A 17,908-nucleotide genomic window follows, 5' to 3' on the forward strand; every position below is an offset into this window, starting at 1 on the left:
CTGAACCAGAAAAGGAGACAGAATGAGTGACCAGTGAGATAGGAAGTAAACCAGCAGATGGCGCTGTTCTTAGAACCAAGTAATGAAAGCGTAGAAAGTAAGGAGTGATCAACTGTATTAAGCAAATTTTGCTGATAGGTTAAGTAAGAGAGAGTTGAGAAGTGGGTGTTGGATTTAGCAATGTGGTTGTCACTGATGACCAGGGCAAGAGCAATGTTGTAGAATGAAAGAGAAAGAATTGGAGACAACAAGTACAATCAACTATTTCAAGAAGATTTACTGAAAAAAAGGTCAGCAGTTCGAATCCACCAGGCTCTCCTTGGAAATCCTATGAGGCAGTTCTACTCTGTCCTATAGGGTCACTATGATTCGGAATTGATTTGACGGCAACGGGTTTGGGTTTCGGGTTTTGGTTTTTTTCCTGCAAAGAGGAAGCAGACAATGGATCTGTAAGATAATGTGGGCTTAAAAGTAGAGTTAAAAGACTTTAAAAAAAAATTAAGATGGGAAAAATAACACAACACATGTTTGTATACTGCTGGGAAGGATCTAGCAAAAAGGGAAAAATGGACGAGGTTGAAGAGAGAGAATTGCCGAGTGATGACCTGAGTAAGCAAGAGGAACGCAGTGAAGTGCACAAGCCACGAGACTGGGTTTTGGTAGTTCATTTATAGTAATAGGAAGGCCTGCAGAGTATGTGGGCGCAAATGTGGGTAAGTGGGTCAGTACGGTTGTGGGAGTCTTTGAAAGCTCTCTTTTGATTGCTTCAGTTTTCTCAGGGAAATAGGAAGCAAGTGAGAGTGAGGATGAGAGAGCTCAGAGAGAAGATGTTGGAAGTTTGAGGAGAGAGGCAAAAGTGTTAATAGAGTAGAGAAGAGGCAGCCTGAGAAATAGAGTATGATTCCCAGGTAGCATTAAGGACACATTTGAGGTCTGTGGTAATAAACAAACACATTTGTAAAATGAAAAACTGGAACAAGTATAATGTGCATTAGCAAGGAATTGGCTGAATAAATTATCATATTGAACTGGATACCATCATTAAAGAGAATAAAGTAAATCTTGGAGTACAATTATCCAAGAAATGTTGTGAAGTAACAAAGTTTGGGGTAGAGCGATATTTATAGTATAACTGCATTTTTATAAAAATAAAATTATAATTCTCTTTATTTGTATATTTATTACTGTAGGAATATAAATAGCTGGAGAAATAATCACTATGTGAGACTGTTTTTCTGTATCATATATTTTCTGTATTATTTGGATATATTTCAAAGAACTTATATTACTTTCAAAAACCCAAGAAGTGTTCTTAAAGTTGTGTGATATTGACGCAAGGGTGATGATAGCTAGCAATGATTGTGAACTTATTATGTGCCCTGCACTATTCTAACTGTTTTACATGAAGTAGTGTATTTATTTTGGAGCCCTGGTGGCGTAGTGGTTAAGAGCTTGACTGCTGACCAAAAAGTCAGCAGTTCAAATCCAACAGCCACCCCTTGGAAACCCTACGGGACAGTTCTACTCTGTCCCACAGGGTCACTGTGAGTCAGAACAACAACATTGTATTTATTTCTCATAACAGCTGTACGAGCATGCATTCTTATCGTCCTCATTTTTACAGATAAGAAAATTAAATCACAAAATCATTAATTAAGTCACCTAAGGTCACAGCTATATTAAAATACACACTATAAAGAAAACATGGGCAGCAATCTATACTCTCCTGGTGGAAAAGCCTTTTCTAAGCATGAAGCAAAAAATTAAATACCGTAAAACATTTCAACTTAACCAAATGAAAGCTGAAAATTTCCATGCAGCAACAAACATTTTAAATAATATTGAAAGATTGATTTAAGGTGAGAAAAAGATATGAAGAAATGTGACAGACGGAAGTTCCCAATATCCAAAGAGTTTTTGCTAATTATTCTTCAACTTAAATCTTAAAAGAGGAATAATGCAAGAGAAAAATTGGCAAAGGAATTTCTGAAAGAAGTTCAGATTGTCGTGAAACATATGAAAATATTTTGAATCATGTTATAAGTCCAAATAAATTTAAATGAAAACAATTATATGTTTTCCTAATGGATTAAAAAAAAGAACAAGATTGGTTAAGCAGTGTTGGAGTGTATGCAGTGGAAAATAGTACTTAGGTGCACTGTTAATGAGATCTTTAATGTGTGCTTGTTGTATTATTTGAGAATATTCACTTCTACTATCCCAAAAAAAAAAACCAAACCCATCCCCTCAAGTTGATTCTCACTCAAAGCACCCTATAGGACAGAGTAGAACTGCCCCTTATGCTTTCCAAGGACCGATGGGTGGATTTGAACTGCCGACCTTTTGATTAACAGCCAAGCTCTTAACCACTGCGTCATCAGGGCTCCCCTTTTACTATAGAACACAATAAAAGCAAATGGGATGCATGAAACTGATAAGTATTAAGCACAGACAGTAACTTATAAATTGCTTACAGCATATAAATTAAGTATATGTGTATATGGAGTTCCTGGGTAGCACAAATGGTTAAGCACTCGACTACTAGTTGAAAGATCGGTGATTCAAACTCAACCAAAGGCACCTCAGAAGACAGGCCTGGAATTCTGTTTCTGAAAGGTCACAGCCTTACAAACCCAATGGAGCAGTTCTGTTCCGCACACATGGGGCTGGCATGAGTCAGAATCAATTCAATGGCAACTAACAACAACAACGTAAGTATATATAACTTACTGTAGCTTTTAAGATATATGGACAAGACTCATAAGATGTGTTAAGTATACAAATGAGTAAGCAAGAAGCTTGCAAGACGTAGGCAGAATTCATAAGATGTGTTAAATATAGAGAGTAAATTAGCTATCTGTAGGGCATATTCAAGATAATAGAATAAATGAACAATATGATGGAACAAACAAGGGTGTTACTTATAGCTGGGGATGAAGGTGAAGTCATACAGTAGAGATCATGCCACCTCTAGGCTAACAGCTATGTCGACCCTAAATCCGTTACGCACTATGGTTCCATCTTGTCCCTACTTGTGTTCTGCCGTAGAAATGCAGGTAAATTCTGTAGCTCTTTAGTCAGTTGTGGCCAGGCGTACTTGCCCGTGAACTTCTGTGATAGAGCAGGTATGTGTTGGCTGCAGGTATTCGCTAACCCCTTGTTCAAAACTCTGGTTCTCATAAACACACTATCAGTGGAAAAAGTGATGTGGCAGAGAGGGACAGTGAGAAACAAGATATATGAACAGTGAGTAACCCACGCATTAGGTAGTGTGGTCTTTCCATGGTATTTTGCACCCTATCTTAAACACGTTAACCTACCCGTCTTCTTCCCGTTGCTTCTCACTGTATCTCTAATTGATTCAATAAACGTGATTTGAGCATCTTAATTTGGTCTGTGAAACTTTCTATTCTATGACTTCTAGGATAGCATTACTTGTCATGTATTTGGAGGCTACCGTTGCATCAAGTTAATATCCCACACAACGGGATGTAAATTGTACAATCTTTTGGAAAAGGATTTTAGATTATATGTCAAATTATAAGCATCATACAGGGTTTATAAACTAGTGCAAATCTTTTCATAAAAATTCCACTTCTAGGCATTTACTCTGAGGTCAAACAAGTAGGAAAAAGTTGAGTACAGGTGGTTTACTCCACTATGATTATAATTGTGAAAACTTGCACACACACAAAAATCTTAATGTTAGTTGATGATTACTATTGTATTAGTTTCTGCTGGTTCTAGAAAGATCAAAACTTTAAACTGAGAGGAATCACAATGAACTGTGAAAATAATGCTAAGACCAGAGGTGACCGTTAGTAGCTCTATCAGAAAGAAGTAGAATATTGTGAAGACTCAAATTATAGCATTGTGCTACAGAGGGGTCTTGCTAGTGATGACAAATAGTGGTGGCTGATAAAAATCAAAAAGTTGCCTTTAATAATCGACCAAAAAAAAAAAAAAATCTTGAAAATCTTGATAAAATTTGGTAAATTCTAATAGAGCTCCACCACAGTTTGGTGGGGTTATAGGGTAGTGGTGTGACAACTTCCCATAGTATTATTTGACAGATTTTTCCAGACAGACAAATAGATAAAATGATTTAAAATGATTTGGTGGATATCACCTGTGACAGTTGAAACTCATGAAAACCATGAGAGGGTTTTCTGTTTGTTTGTTTGTTTTTTTGTTTTATATTCAGGGTCAAATTATTTAATTACCACTTGGACCACGACCTGACAGGTGTATTCGTGGAAAACAAGTCTGTCTTGTATAACCGTATTTCTCTCTGAAGTTGGATTTAAGATTGTGGCTTTCAAGGCTAAAACCAACAGGCTGAGTATGGTTGGCAGAGTAATGGCCCCCCAAAGATGTTCACATCCTAATCCACCAAACCTGTAAATATGTTATCACACATGGTAAAAGGGACTTTGCAATTAAGTTAAAGATGTTGAGATGGGAAGATTATCCTGGATTATCTGGGTGGGTCCAATGTAATCACAAGGATCTTTATAAGTGGAAGAGGAGATCAGAGTCAGAGAGAGAAATTTAAAGATGTTATCTTGCTGGCTTTGAAGATAAGGGAAGCTGCCATGAGCCAAGAAATCAGGACAGCCTTTAGAAGCTTGAAAAAGCTATGAAGTAGATTGTTCCTTAGAGCCTCTAGAAGAAATGCAGACTTGCCAATACCTTGATTACAGACCAGTAACACCCATTTTGGACTTCTGACCTCCAGACTGTAAGATAATAAATTTGTGTTGTTTCAAGCCACCAAATTTGTGGTAATTTGTTACAGCAGCAATAGGAAACTAATACTCTAAGTCAAAAAAATATTTTAGAATAGCACTTTTAATCTTGTCTGTGGTAAAGACCAGCTTGTTGTTGTTTTGATCTTCAATCAAGCATGGGCCAACACTTTTATAAAATATAATAAAAATAAATTACTAGAAAAGTGATATCAAAGAAACATAAAAAACACAAGCCCCATTTTTAAAAAGGTATTCATATGACATAAAATTACTCTGTCAAATTACTCTAAGTGTTTCTTAACACTTACCTCATTTTCTGCACCGTGTTCTCAAGGACCAGTAGCAAACAGTTTGCAGTGGGCATGAGTCCAAGGACCACACTTTGAGTAGCATTAGTTTTAGGAGATTTCAGAGTGAGTGTTGTACATTTGAGTTGGCAGTGCCTAGACAGCTCTCAGCAGAACTTCTAAACCTAAACAAGTGTATTGGCTATGGTTCCAAGGGGGACTATAAGAAGTAATCTATTTCATTGCTTTTTCAAGCTTCTATAGGCTGTCCTGATTCCTTGGCTCATGGCAGCTTCCCCTCAGCCAAGAGAAAATACAAATGACTTTTTTAAAAGAAAAAAAAAATCAACCTTAGTAATCAAAGAAGGCTAAATTAAGGTATGAGAAACCCATTGCCGTCAAGCCGATTCCTACTCATTGTGACCCTATAGGACAGAGCAGAACCGCCCCATAGGGTTTCCAAGGAGCAGCTGGTGGATTCAAACTGCTAACCTTTTGGTTAGCAGCTGTAGCTCACCGTAGCTCTTAACCACTGCACCACCAGTGCTCCATAAAATATGAAAGATTTCATTTACTGACAGTGGTAAAAGAGAGCTCAGTTGTAATGACCCTGGCTAGCCTTGGATATTCTCTTCCTTCTTTAATTTTTTAAGATGAGACATGAAGTATGAATTTTTTAAGATGAGATATAAAGTATAAATTGATACATAGTCTTAAAGAATTTATCTAAATGATTCAAGACCCTTAACCATCCTTACATACATTGAATTGATAATTTGACCTGTAATTTAATAAGAAAATAGCATGAAATGCAGATGAAGTTTAATTGGTGTGTCATGAAATATAGCTACAGATGTAACTAGTGTCTCAAGATTAAAAGAAAAAATCCTAAGTGAGTAAAACATGGTACATTAATACAATGTGCTGTTATTACATAGCCATTAAAGTGATTCTGAGGATTTCTATGTATTATTGTTTTGGTTTGTTGTTTAGCAATATGGTAAGTATTTGTCTTAGTTACCTAGTGCTGCTATAACAGAAACACCATAAGTGGATGGCTTTAACAAACAGAAATTTATTTTCTCACAATTTAGGAGGCTAGACGTCTGAATTCAGAGCACCTGCTCAAGGGGAAGGCTTTTTCTCTCTGTCAGCTCTGAAGGAAGGTCCTTGTCTCTTCAGCTTCTGCTTACTAGTTCCTTGGAGATCTCCAGGTGGCTTGGCATCAGTCTTCCCCCATCTCTCCTCACTGGCTTGCTTGTTTAATCTCTTTATATCTCAAAAGAAATTTGACTCAAGATACACCCTCTGCTAATCCTGCCTCATTAACATAACAAAGACAACCCATTCTCAAACGGGATTATAACCACAGACATAGAGGTTAGGATTTACAACACATATTTTGGGGGACATCTTTCAATTCATAACAGTGTTCAAACTGTTAAATGGCTGGAATGAAGTCTCTTAGGATATAAGAAATACTGTAAATATTTAATTCTGTGCAACTTCTTTCTCCCCTACATCTTATTATCACTCCTATCCAGAATATATTGCATACGATTCCCCCATCCTCTAAACATAATTATAAATAAACACTGCTTAGTAGTAAAATAAGCCCAAGGAAGAAAATCCTATTTTTTCTCTTGATGTCTACATCAATTTTTAAATAACAAATTCTATCCAAAAATTTATTTTTGGTATGTTGACTTTACATGTGCCATTAGCATATTCTTGGTCTATGTGTCTGTGTAATCCTCATTCCCTGTGCTCATTCTTCTCTCAAAACAATAAGAGAGATGGGAATAGTCATCACAACGTGAGTTATAATTATAGGAAACCTCAACAATTATTCCCTAATTCCTGAAGATTCTTCCCAACTTTTCTTACTATGTTGGTACTAATGCTATGGCTTACTGTCATGTTTAGAGATGATGGATGATGCGTCTACAATTCAATCAAGAAGTTAAACAACAAAAACAAAACAACAAATGTCAGGCCGTTTTATTTCAGTAAGAAAATATTTCAGTAGGAGAGTATGAGTGAGGTCATAGTGTCAGGGTTGGAGAAGCTTCATTATGTGTTTAAAGTTCTCCCCCTTGGTTCTTAGTGTAAATATAGCCATTTCTTAAACTATGGGACTTTGTTTTGACATTCTTATGTCTCTAGTACCTAGAACAGAAGGTCCCTGGCTGGTGCAAATGGTTTATGTTTGACTACTAGCCTAAAGGTTGACGATTTGAACTGACTCAGAGGCACCAAGGAAGAAAGGCCTGGCAATCTGCTTCCATAAAGATTACAGCCAAGATAACCCTATGGAGCAGTTCTGTTCTGTAAGACATGGTGTCACCATAAGTTGGAATGGACTTGATGGCAATGGGTTTTTTATTTCTAGACACTCAATATTTGTTCACTGCCTGGCAGGAGCATCCAAATCGCTTTGTGCTTCAGCGGTCATCACTCGATTGTTTTGTTTGTTTGTTTAAATAACTATTTTTCTGATGAAGAAAATAATGCTTGTTTTCAAAAATTTGAAAAATATAATAAATTACCAAGAAACAGCAATTGTTAACATTTCGATATGATCTTTCCAGATTTTTTTCTGTGCATATGACATTACTTTTATAAAACTGGGATTATTTCCTACACATTGTTTGTAAATCTACCTTTTTGTTTAACAATATTCATGTATAAATTTCCATACCATTAAATATTCTTTTACAACATTGCTTATGACTGAATGATAATCTAACCTATGGATGTTCTATAGTGTATTTACTATTGTAGATTCAGGTTGTCTCTAACTGTTCTCTATAACAAATCATACTAAAATGAATATATTTGTAATTCTTTGTCCACTTCTATTATTTAATTCATTCAACAAATATTTACCAAATGCCCACTATTTGTCCCTGCCCTTGTGTAATTTAGGAGCACTGCTGGTGCAGTGATTAAAGAGCTCAGCTGCTAACCAAAAGGTCGATGGTTTGAACCCACTAGCTACTGTTCGGGAGAAAGATGTGCCAGTCTGTTTCTGTTAAGATTTATAGCCTTGGAGACCCTATGGGGCAGTTCTACTCTGTCCTATAGTATCGCTGTGAGTCGGAGTCGATTCGCCGGCAATGGGTTTTGTTTTGGGTTTGTGTTGTTTATATTCTAGTGTCTTAGAATAATATTCTAGAAGTTGAAATTGCTGGTGAGAGGACATGAATATTTTAAGAGTTTTAACATGTATTGGAAACTTGCCCTCCAGAAGAGTTTATCAGTGTATGCCCTGGAGCAATGTCTAATAGTGCTTGCTTCCTTGTTCACCCATCTACACAAGATATTGTGTTTTTCATTTTTGCCAATTGGAGACACAAAGACATTTCATTTTTAATTTGCATTTCTTTGTTTACTGGTGAAGTTGAATATTTTTTATGCTTATAATCACAATAATTCTGCTAGGCTGATTTTTTTTCATTTTATTGATTAGAAAGCCAAAGTTCAGAAAAATAATTTGTCTAGAACCCCACAACCAATAAGTGATAGAGCTGGGATTTTAGTCTAGGTCCATGACTCTAGGACCAACTTTTTTGCTATTTTGCTATATTACCCCTTTTTTGATTTTCCAATTTGGGCTAAAAGTTCAGAGTCGCAATGCATTTGTTTGTAGAACCCTTAAAGACAATCAAATTCCACCCATGATTTTATAGATAAGAAAAATGAGACTCAAATAAATTATCTCTTTATAACCTCTCAGACCCTTCAAATCCTTCCATTTAAAATGTTCACGCCTGGGTATGTATTGTAAAAGATTGGGTAAATTCTGGGAGATGACATGGTCACTGGAAGGGCTGTGATTAATTCAGACCCTCCCCACTCCTGATTTGTTGCTCTTTTTGACTGTGCAGTCCCAATTCTTTCTTTCTTTCCCTTGATAAACTTGAACTCTCTTCTAATAAACAATAATGAAAATAATAATAGTAGAGTGCTTACCATTTGGCAGATATTATCCTTTGCTCTACATATGCATTATCTTATAACAAAGAAGCTATCCTCATCTTGCAGTTGAATGATTTGCCCAAGATCACACAACTATTAAGTGCTGGGCCTAGAATTCAAACACAATCTGATTTCAGACTTTGAGTCAGGAAAGTCAAATATAGAAAAACAAATTGCAGCCCAGGCTTATTGTTGAAGACAGTTGGGGATTGTAGATTAATTTAAAAGTGTTAACTAGGATACATGTAGGAGGAGATAGGAGCAATGGGAATGAAGAAGATCTGGCTATCTAGAAGAATGAGATCTATGGAAATAACACCAGTTTATTCACTCACTCACTTATTACACAAATACTTACTGAATGTCTATTATCTGCCAGACACTTTCATTGGCAGTGGAGATAATCAGACAAAAAGATAACAGTTCTGATCCCCAAGAAGTGTATTGTCAGGAAGGGAGGAAGGCAAACACAGTGAGATACACTGTGATAAGTGCTATCATGAATGCCCACTCAAGGCTCTGTGGGAGAAGGAAGAAGAAGCATTGAAACCTATTTGGGCAAGTCAAGAAAGTCTTTGCGGTGGAAGTGACCTTTGAACTTGGTCTGTGAAAAGGTTTGAAATTAAATGAGCTCATGAGAAAACTACAGATAGGTTGTGTCATTAGAGCATCAACACTGAGGATGGTAAAAAAAAAAAAAATATATATATAAACCAGTTGCTTTGAGTCAGTTCTGACTCATGGCAACCCCTGGTGTGTAAGAGTAAAATTATGCTCCATAGGGTTTTTAATGGCCGATTTTTTGGAAGTAGATCACTAGGCCTTTCTTCCAAGGCACCTCTCGGTGGACTGGAACCTTCGACCTATCAGTTAGCAGCGATTCCTTAATGTTTTGTGTCACCCAGTAACTCCTCAATGATGGTGGGTGGGTGAAAGTGAGACTAGCTAGAAATATGGGTGCCAGGTCAAGAAAGTTTAAATTTTATCCTGTAGATGATGGGAAACTATTGCGTATTAGATGCAATATTTTGTTTTTCCTTTGGGGGAAACAAGTTTTTATAATAGGTGATATAAAATAATGTATAATGATAAAGTCCCTGTTCTCAAAATGTTTGAAAATTGTATTGGTGTTCAATATAAGCCAGTTCTTCCACGTTGTTGTTGTTGTGTGCCATCGAGTCGATTCCCACTCTTAGAGACCCTATAGAGCCGAGTAGAATTGATCCATAGGGTTTCTAAGGAGCAGCTGGTGGATTGGAACTGCTGACCTTTAGTTAGCAGCTGTAGCTCTCAACCACTGCGCCACCAGGACTCTAATTCTTCCATAGCATTTGAAAATCTTTTAGTAGTTTGGCCAAAAAAAAAAAAAAACCCAAACCATACCAAACCAAAAAAAAAAAGACAAACAAAAACACAAATTGATAGATGCTGCCATATTTAAACTCAGTCAACTCAATGCCTTTTCATATATAGTTCTCTCAGCTTTAGATGCCTGCTTGTCTCGCTGAAAAATGTCTACTTCAGTTCTGAAGCTATCTCCCCTGTGAACGCTTTATGTGTGCTTACTACGTGGCAGGCATTGTGTTGGGTACTCCAAACATATCATCTTATCAGATTCCTACAGCAAATTAGAAAGTCAGTTTTTATTTTCAGTTGAGAAAACTACAGTTTAGGAAGGTTAAGTGACTTGCCCAACATCATATAGCTAATAAGTGATGGAACCAGAATTAACCTAGTCAGTCTGATTCTTAATCGGGAAGGGCAAAGGGCAATGAACAAAATTCATTCCCTTTTAAAACAGAGTTCTTCTTCGTTGGCTTAGTTTTTCACACCAATGTGGATATACCTCTATTAGAAATTTACCTATGTATTCATCTAATTAGACAGTGAATTGTAAGACTATGAATCATTCATTACTGCATATCTAGTACCTGTCTCAATGACTTCCACATAATAGCTGCTCAATAAATGTTTGTTAAATTAATAAGTGCTTGTCTCCTTTGCACTCTATCTACTACTCACAAACCTCAGATTGTTGCAGGGTTTATGTTAATGCATTGGTAATCTTTGTTTTGTGAATTTTTTCTGAAAGAGTAGAGTAAGGGAAGTGAAAAAAATTCTGTGTCTTGTCACATCCAATTGCCTTAAAGGAGCTGGGAAGAGAGCAATTCACACTTGATTATCTTAAAGCAGATAAATTAGCAGCGCTTGAATTGCTGGGCAGTCTGGTGCTAGAGCTCTTCTGAACCTGAACAGTCAGCTCTGTTTCACCTCAGAGGCCATGCGTCCTTCCCTTTCAGTCTTGGCTCTTGGCATTCTGCTAACCTTGGCCTTGTGCCAGCCATTCCAATTTCAAGAACACGTCCTTCTCCAATTTCTGGGCCTAGACAAGGCGCCTTCACCCCTGAAGTTCCAATCTGTGCCTTATATCTTGAGGAAAATCTTCCAGGATCAAGAAGCAGCAGCAACCACTGGGGTCTTCCAAGACTTATGCTATGTAAAGCAGCTGGGTGTTCGTGGGAATGTACTCCGACTCCTTCCAGACCAAGGTAAGAACATTGAAGTGCCAACCCTCTACCCCGAGAAAATCTGGTAGTGGGCAGTGTGAAGAAAGGAAAGGAGAGGAGAAATAACAATTACTGAGTTGGCTTGTAGAAAGCCAGTGTACTGGATATTTTGCATATTTTATCTCATTTAACTCCAATCACAATCCTGAGAGGAAGGCAGTTATTCTTATCAACTTTTTAACAATAAGGAAATTAAGGCTCAGACGGTAGGTAATCCATAACCTATCGAGTGAATAGCGTCAGGATTCAATAGGTTTTTCTGAATCAACTATTTTGTGCTGCAGTTTAGGGGAAGAGGGGTGGTGGAATACTTTTAAGTCAACCACATACATATCCTGGTGCCTGTGGTATGGCGAGCAGGGAGTCAAAACCAGAAACCCACTGCTGTCGAGTCAATTTTGACTCATGGGAGCAGGGGAGGAATATTTTGAGCTCAATTTGCCCATGAGTACTTCTTCTCTTCTCCACATCTCTTTTACTTTTGTTGGGTGGAAAAGGCTATTCTTGATTTGTGAATAACTAGCAACAATGTATGTCATTGCAGTGCCCTTTATATGAAAATCTAAATGAATTCTATACAATAGTTCCCCAAACTACCCACCCACCAGAATTGGTTATCCAGCCTAGTTCCTGCCCCTACTCTCCCAACCAATTCTTATTCACAATCTGAGATTGGAGTAGATAATCTGCATGTCTATACAACCTTCCTTCTGGTTCAGATGCAGAACTGAGATTCTGGGAACTGGAGAGAAGATTTGAATACTTATCCAAGAAGCATTTATTAGCTATTTACTGGGTGCTTAGAACTGTATGGCCTTGAAAATACAGAGATTAAATATAAAGTTGCCCCTTTAAGAGTTTATAGAAGAGAGATAGACGAAAGTATGGCATCCGTACATTGTTCTAAGTGTTGTAATAGAGGCTCAGGGCATTGTGAGGGGGATGTGGTGATGGGGGGTGGTCAGATAAAGTTTCTGGAGGGAGGTTAAGAGATAAGGGAAGTGTGAAGGGCTAGTGGAATGGTTTTTGGTGGAGAGAGAACTGAGTTGAGCGTACAGTTTGCAGAATGCTACCCTGACCATGGAAATAACTTTGTTTTTTTTTTGTATAATCATAATCCTATCAAATGATACAGGAATAGGACAATCTCAACATTCTTTCCAACTCTTTCCCTAGAAAAAAACCACCGCTAATATTATTGGCGTATATTCTTCTAGACTTTTCTTCTTTGTGTGCGTATATTATAAACTTGTAATATTTTTACAAAAATGGGGTCTTACTATACCTATCTCCTTTTCACCCAGTAGATCATGGACATGTCTCACATGTCAGAGCAAGTAGTCTATTTATCCCTGTTTTAGTAGTTGCAAATGATATCCCCTTGTTTAGATGTACTATAATTTGTGTAACTGATACTCTGTTGATGGGCAGGGACCTAATATAATTAGTGCAGCTTTACATCCATTTTGTGTGTGTCTGCATTTTTTCTATTTTCTTGGGTTAAGTTCTCGGAAGGGTTAGGGTTAGGGTCCTACGTTAGCTTTGCAGGTTTTTGAACTTTATGTAAATGGAAACATGGAGTACATTCTTTTTTGTGTCTGGCTTCTTTCACTCAAAATTATATTTGTGCGGTTTATCCATGTTGAGTCTATTTGTAGTTCATTTGTCCTCATTGCGTTATGGTATTCTATTCTGTGAATATACTCTGATTTATTTGTGCATACTACTGTTGATGGGCACTTGGGTGAAAACAATCTTAGGTTTTAATTTTTTGCTAATCTGGTAGTGAAAATGATCTCATTGTAGCAAAAATGATATTGTTTTAATTTGCAGTTTTTAAAGTAAGGTGGCATGCATTTTCAAATGGATAATGAGCCATTTTTATTTTTTAAATAATTGCCTGCTCACTCAAACCATTTTTCTTTTGAGGAGTTATCTTTTTCTTAATGATTTGTTAAGGCTTCTTCTCAATCATTTGGAAGAACTCTTTATAATTCATCTTGTATAACAAGAATTCTTAGTTGTTCTTTGTGCTTAAATTTTGTTAATGTCTTCTGAATATAAGATTTTTTTTTATTTTCATGCTGTCAAATCTGTCAACCTTTTTCTTTCTGGCTTTTGGATTTTCTTTCATGCCGAAAGAATGTGATTTAGTGATATAGATAAAGAGGGAGACCAATATATTATAATTTGAAGCCACATTCAGGAAAGACTATTTCAGAGTGGTTGAAGAAAGGTAAGGATGGTGAAAACATCCCTGCATTTGACAGTTTGCCAGCCTTTGAGAAAGCAGCTTCAGTAGAGTAGTAAGGGTTAAAAAGTTAGAAAATAAGAGAGGTGTATGTGCTAAGAAGTGGAGACAGAAAATACAGGCTTACCTTTTAAAAAGATTGTCAATTAAACGACTAATGGACCACAACTATCACGGCCTCCGCCAGAATGAGTCCAGTACAACCAGATGGTGCCCGGCTACCACCACTGACTACTCTGACAGAGATCACAACAGAGGGTCCTGGACAGAGCTGGAGAAAATGTAGAACAAAACTCTTAACTCAGAAAAAAAACGACCAGACTTAACTGGCCTGACAGAGACTGGAAGATCCCTGAGAGTATGGCCCCCAGACACCTGTTTAACTCAGTAATGAAGTCACTCTCAAATGGAGTTTACCCTTCAGCCAAAGATTGGACAGGCCCATAAAACAAAAAGAGACTAAAGTGGTACATCAGCCCAGGGGCAGGGACTAGAAAGCAGAAAGGAACAGGAAAGCTGGCAATAGGGAACCCAAGATCAAGAAGGGAGAGTGTTGACATGTTGTGGGGTTGTTAACCAATGTCATGAAACGATATGTGTACTAACTGTCTAATGAGAAGCTAGTTTGTCCTGTAAATCTTCACCTAAAGTACAAAAAAAGAAAAGAATCTCCCAGGAAAAAAAAAAAAAAAAAGATTGACAATGAAAAGAACAGGATGGATGATATAGTAGGCTTGAAGAAGAAACTGGGTGATTTTAAAGGCTTTTTTTATTTTTGTTGCTTTTTAAGTGAGACTTGAGAATGAAGAGGCATTGTGGTGGGTTGGCTAGAACGCCTGGGTTTATGTTTTGATTTCTCCCCTAGCCGAATAACCTTGGAAAGCCCTACTTAGGGTGGAAGTAACCTACCAAACAGAACGGTGGTATTAAGCCAAAGAAGTTATTTGTAGAGAGGGAGAAATTGAAGAGGCAAAAAAAGTAAAAGTATACTCTATTGGGCCTGTTTCTAGAGGAGTAGGTAAGGACTGAAAATGCAGGCAGGGAAATTAGCTTTGAAAATGGGGAGAGCACATCTACAACTTCAAAAGATACACAGAAGCAGGTCCATGTGGAGAAATTAAAAAGATCATGTTGTACCTCAGTCTTAGTGAGGTGGGAGATAAAGTATTCAGAGCTGCAAGAATGTAAATTATTGACATTGACAACTGTGGGCCTCAGATAAGAATTACCTAAGAATCAAAAATAAGGAGTTTCTAAATGTTCGGTCTAGGCTGTATCACAGGAGTTTTTATTAAAGTCATTCTCAGTAGGTTATGGCCAGCAACACCTGGCAAGGATTCTTAAACATTTTTGTGCTGTGAGTCCCTTTGGTGGCCTGAAGCCAATGGACCCCTTCTCCAGAATTGTGGTTTGCATGCATGAAATAAAATATTTAGGATTTCAAAGGAAACCAATTACATGTTGAAATACATTTATACAAATATTTTAAAAACAAACAGGTGTATAGTAATGTATGTGATTCTTAATACGATAAATAATAAGATCTAGGGAAAGGACTGCAATTACCATAATTAGTTGGAAAAAAAGTAGCATGAGCATAAATGTTTATTAAAGATATTTGCAACCACTTAATATGGTGTGAACATAGATATGTATTTTTATTGGAAACAATGTCATAGGCCCTGATAATATTATTGTGATTTGTTTCCTATATTCATAATGGACATGACTGCTGAATTTCACCTAGAATTTATTGAAAATAAAAATTAAATTTTTTTTTCCATCCATCATGGACCCTCTAACTTCTATCTAGGATACCTTGGGGACCTATGAAAGATAAGAATATCTGGCTTAGAAACGGGAGTAAAAAACCCGTTGCCATCGAGTTGATTCCAACTCATAGCAACCCTATAGGACAGAGTAGAACTGCATCATAGAGTTTCCAAGGAGCACCTGGTGGATTTGAACTGCCAACCCTTTGGTTAGCAGCCATAGCACTTAACTACCACACCACCAAGGGGGAATAGGAAAAACGAATTCTCCCAAATGGTAGGGTTTAGAGTATAACTGATAATTTCCTGTCCTTATTTTGTATACGTGGTATTTACATCGTGTAGGTGAATATGAAGTAAAATATATTATGGTGATTCTCTCATCTCTCTGCTCCCATCTAGGTTTCTTTCTTTACTCCAAGAAACTTTCCCAAGCCTCCTCTTGCCTACAGAAGCAACTTTACTTTAACCTATCTGCCATCAAAGAAAAGGAGGAGTTAACAATGGTTCAGCTGGGCCTGGACTTGGGACCCAACACTTACTACAACCTGGGACCAGAACTGGAATTGGCTCTGTCTCTGCTTGAGGAGCCTCATGTTGGGGGAGAGGGTGAGGGTGGGGGCAGTTCCCTCCCTAAGATGGGTAAAATGTTAGCATTGCAGTCAGTGCCATGGCCCCAAGGCGTCCTTTACTTCAACCTGTTGCATGTGGCTAAGGATTGGAATAACAACTCCAAGAAGAATTTGGGTTTGTTCCTGGAAATCCTGGTCAAAGGGCACAGAGATACGGAGGTGAATTTCCAGCCTGAGGACACCTGTGCCCGACTAAGACATCTCCTTCATGCTTCCCTGCTGGTGGTGACCCTCAACCCTGAGCAGTGTCACCCTTCACCCCGAAAAAGGAGGTCAGCCATCCCTGTCCCTAAGGCTTCTTGCAAGAACCTCTGCCATCGTCACCAGCTGTTCATCAACTTCCGGGACCTGGGTTGGCACAAGTGGATCATTGCCCCTAGGGGATTCATGGCAAACTACTGCCATGGAGAATGTCCTTTCTCACTGACCACCTCTCTCAACAGCTCCAATTATGCTTTCATGCAAGCTCTGATGAGTGCCGCTCATCCAGACGTCCCTCACGCTGTCTGTATCCCCACCAGGCTGTCCCCCATTTCCATGCTCTATCATGACAATGATGACAATGTCATTCTACGACATTATGAGGATATGGTGGTTGATGAGTGTGGGTGTGGGTAGACTGCCAGAAATGAGAATAGAACGAGAGTTTTTAGAGTAGATCTTCTAATAAAACTACCTGTTTGGTTTATGACCTCTTGAATCTGAAATGTCAAGTTACTTACATTTACAATTTGTCTTGGAAAATCCAGGATGGAGAATAGAGAATATTATTATTAATGATGCCCATAATTGCGCGCACGCGCGCTGGAACCCTAATGATCTTAGTTAACTTTCTGCTCTAATATCCTCATTATGTGCTATGCACATGACAACATATTAGATCCTAAATAGAAGGAAATGGGCGTTTGATGATGGCTTATTATGGGCCAGGCATTATTCTATGTGTTCCTTTTTAAACCATCTTGCTGTTTGAGATAGGCATTTTTATTTATACTTCACAGATGAAGAAGCTGAGTTATACCAAAAAAAAAAGAAAAAAAACCCTTTGCCATCAAAGTCAATTCCAACTCATAGCGACCCTATAGGACAGAAAAGAACTGCCCCATAGGATTTCCAAGGTGGATTCAGACTGCAGATCTCTTGGTTAACAGCAAAACTCTTATCTATTATGCCACTAGGGTTTCCAGCTGAGATTTAGAGAAGCCAAATAATTGATTTTTCCAAGGTTACTAGCGTTTTCTGGGAGAGCTCATCTATTGATGGTATTATTTAAAAGAAAATCATTTTGAGAAAATATGAAAAGCATAGAAAAATATATCAAAATATTACATGATCTTACAGTTTTCTACATTTGTTCCTGATCTTTTATTGATATAATTTCTATAGCTCAAGCACACTGTGCATATAATTTTGATTTTCTTCTTTTCACTTAAATTATAGGAATTTTTTTCAAGTCACCAACATCTACATAGTTAATAATGGCTATTCTATATACAGTTGTTTAGGTATACCATAATTTACTTAAGTTGAGTTGCATAATTTACTTACTTAAATTCCTTAAGCTAAGGAGTTTACTTAATTTCTAAAGTTGCAAGCGGGTGCGAAAAGCCCAACTGACCACAATTCCTGAGGCTGCATTATTAAATTTACTTCAGTTGAATTTTTAC

The 17,908-nt window shown here is 37.5% G+C and overlaps 1 protein-coding gene across 1 annotated transcript; it reads left to right on the top strand.

The window, feature by feature from the left end:
- The first annotated feature begins 10,903 nt into the window (after positions 1–10,903).
- On the top strand, positions 10,904–16,870 carry GDF3 (growth differentiation factor 3). The gene is made up of 2 exons (XM_004387281.2): positions 10,904–11,568; positions 16,012–16,870. Exons 1-2 carry the CDS (start codon positions 11,301–11,303, stop codon positions 16,857–16,859), a joined length of 1,116 nt encoding a protein of 371 aa, XP_004387338.1. The 5' UTR covers positions 10,904–11,300; the 3' UTR covers positions 16,860–16,870.
- Positions 16,871–17,908: the final 1,038 nt, after the last annotated feature.

This window comes from Trichechus manatus, unplaced genomic scaffold (genome assembly GCF_000243295.1).
Source record: "Trichechus manatus latirostris isolate Lorelei unplaced genomic scaffold, TriManLat1.0 scaffold00182, whole genome shotgun sequence".
Classification (NCBI taxonomy): Eukaryota; Metazoa; Chordata; class Mammalia; order Sirenia; family Trichechidae; genus Trichechus; species Trichechus manatus.

What these genes read in the sequence shown, in the direction of transcription:
- GDF3 (XM_004387281.2), top strand. Translation starts at nt 11,301, where the DNA reads ATGCGTCCTTCCCTTTCAGTCTTGGCTCTTGGCATTCTGCTAACCTTG. An exon ending in CCGACTCCTTCCAGACCAAG is followed by an intron (nt 11,569 to 16,011) that starts GTAAGAACATTG and finishes GCTCCCATCTAG; the next exon opens with GTTTCTTTCTTTACTCCAAG.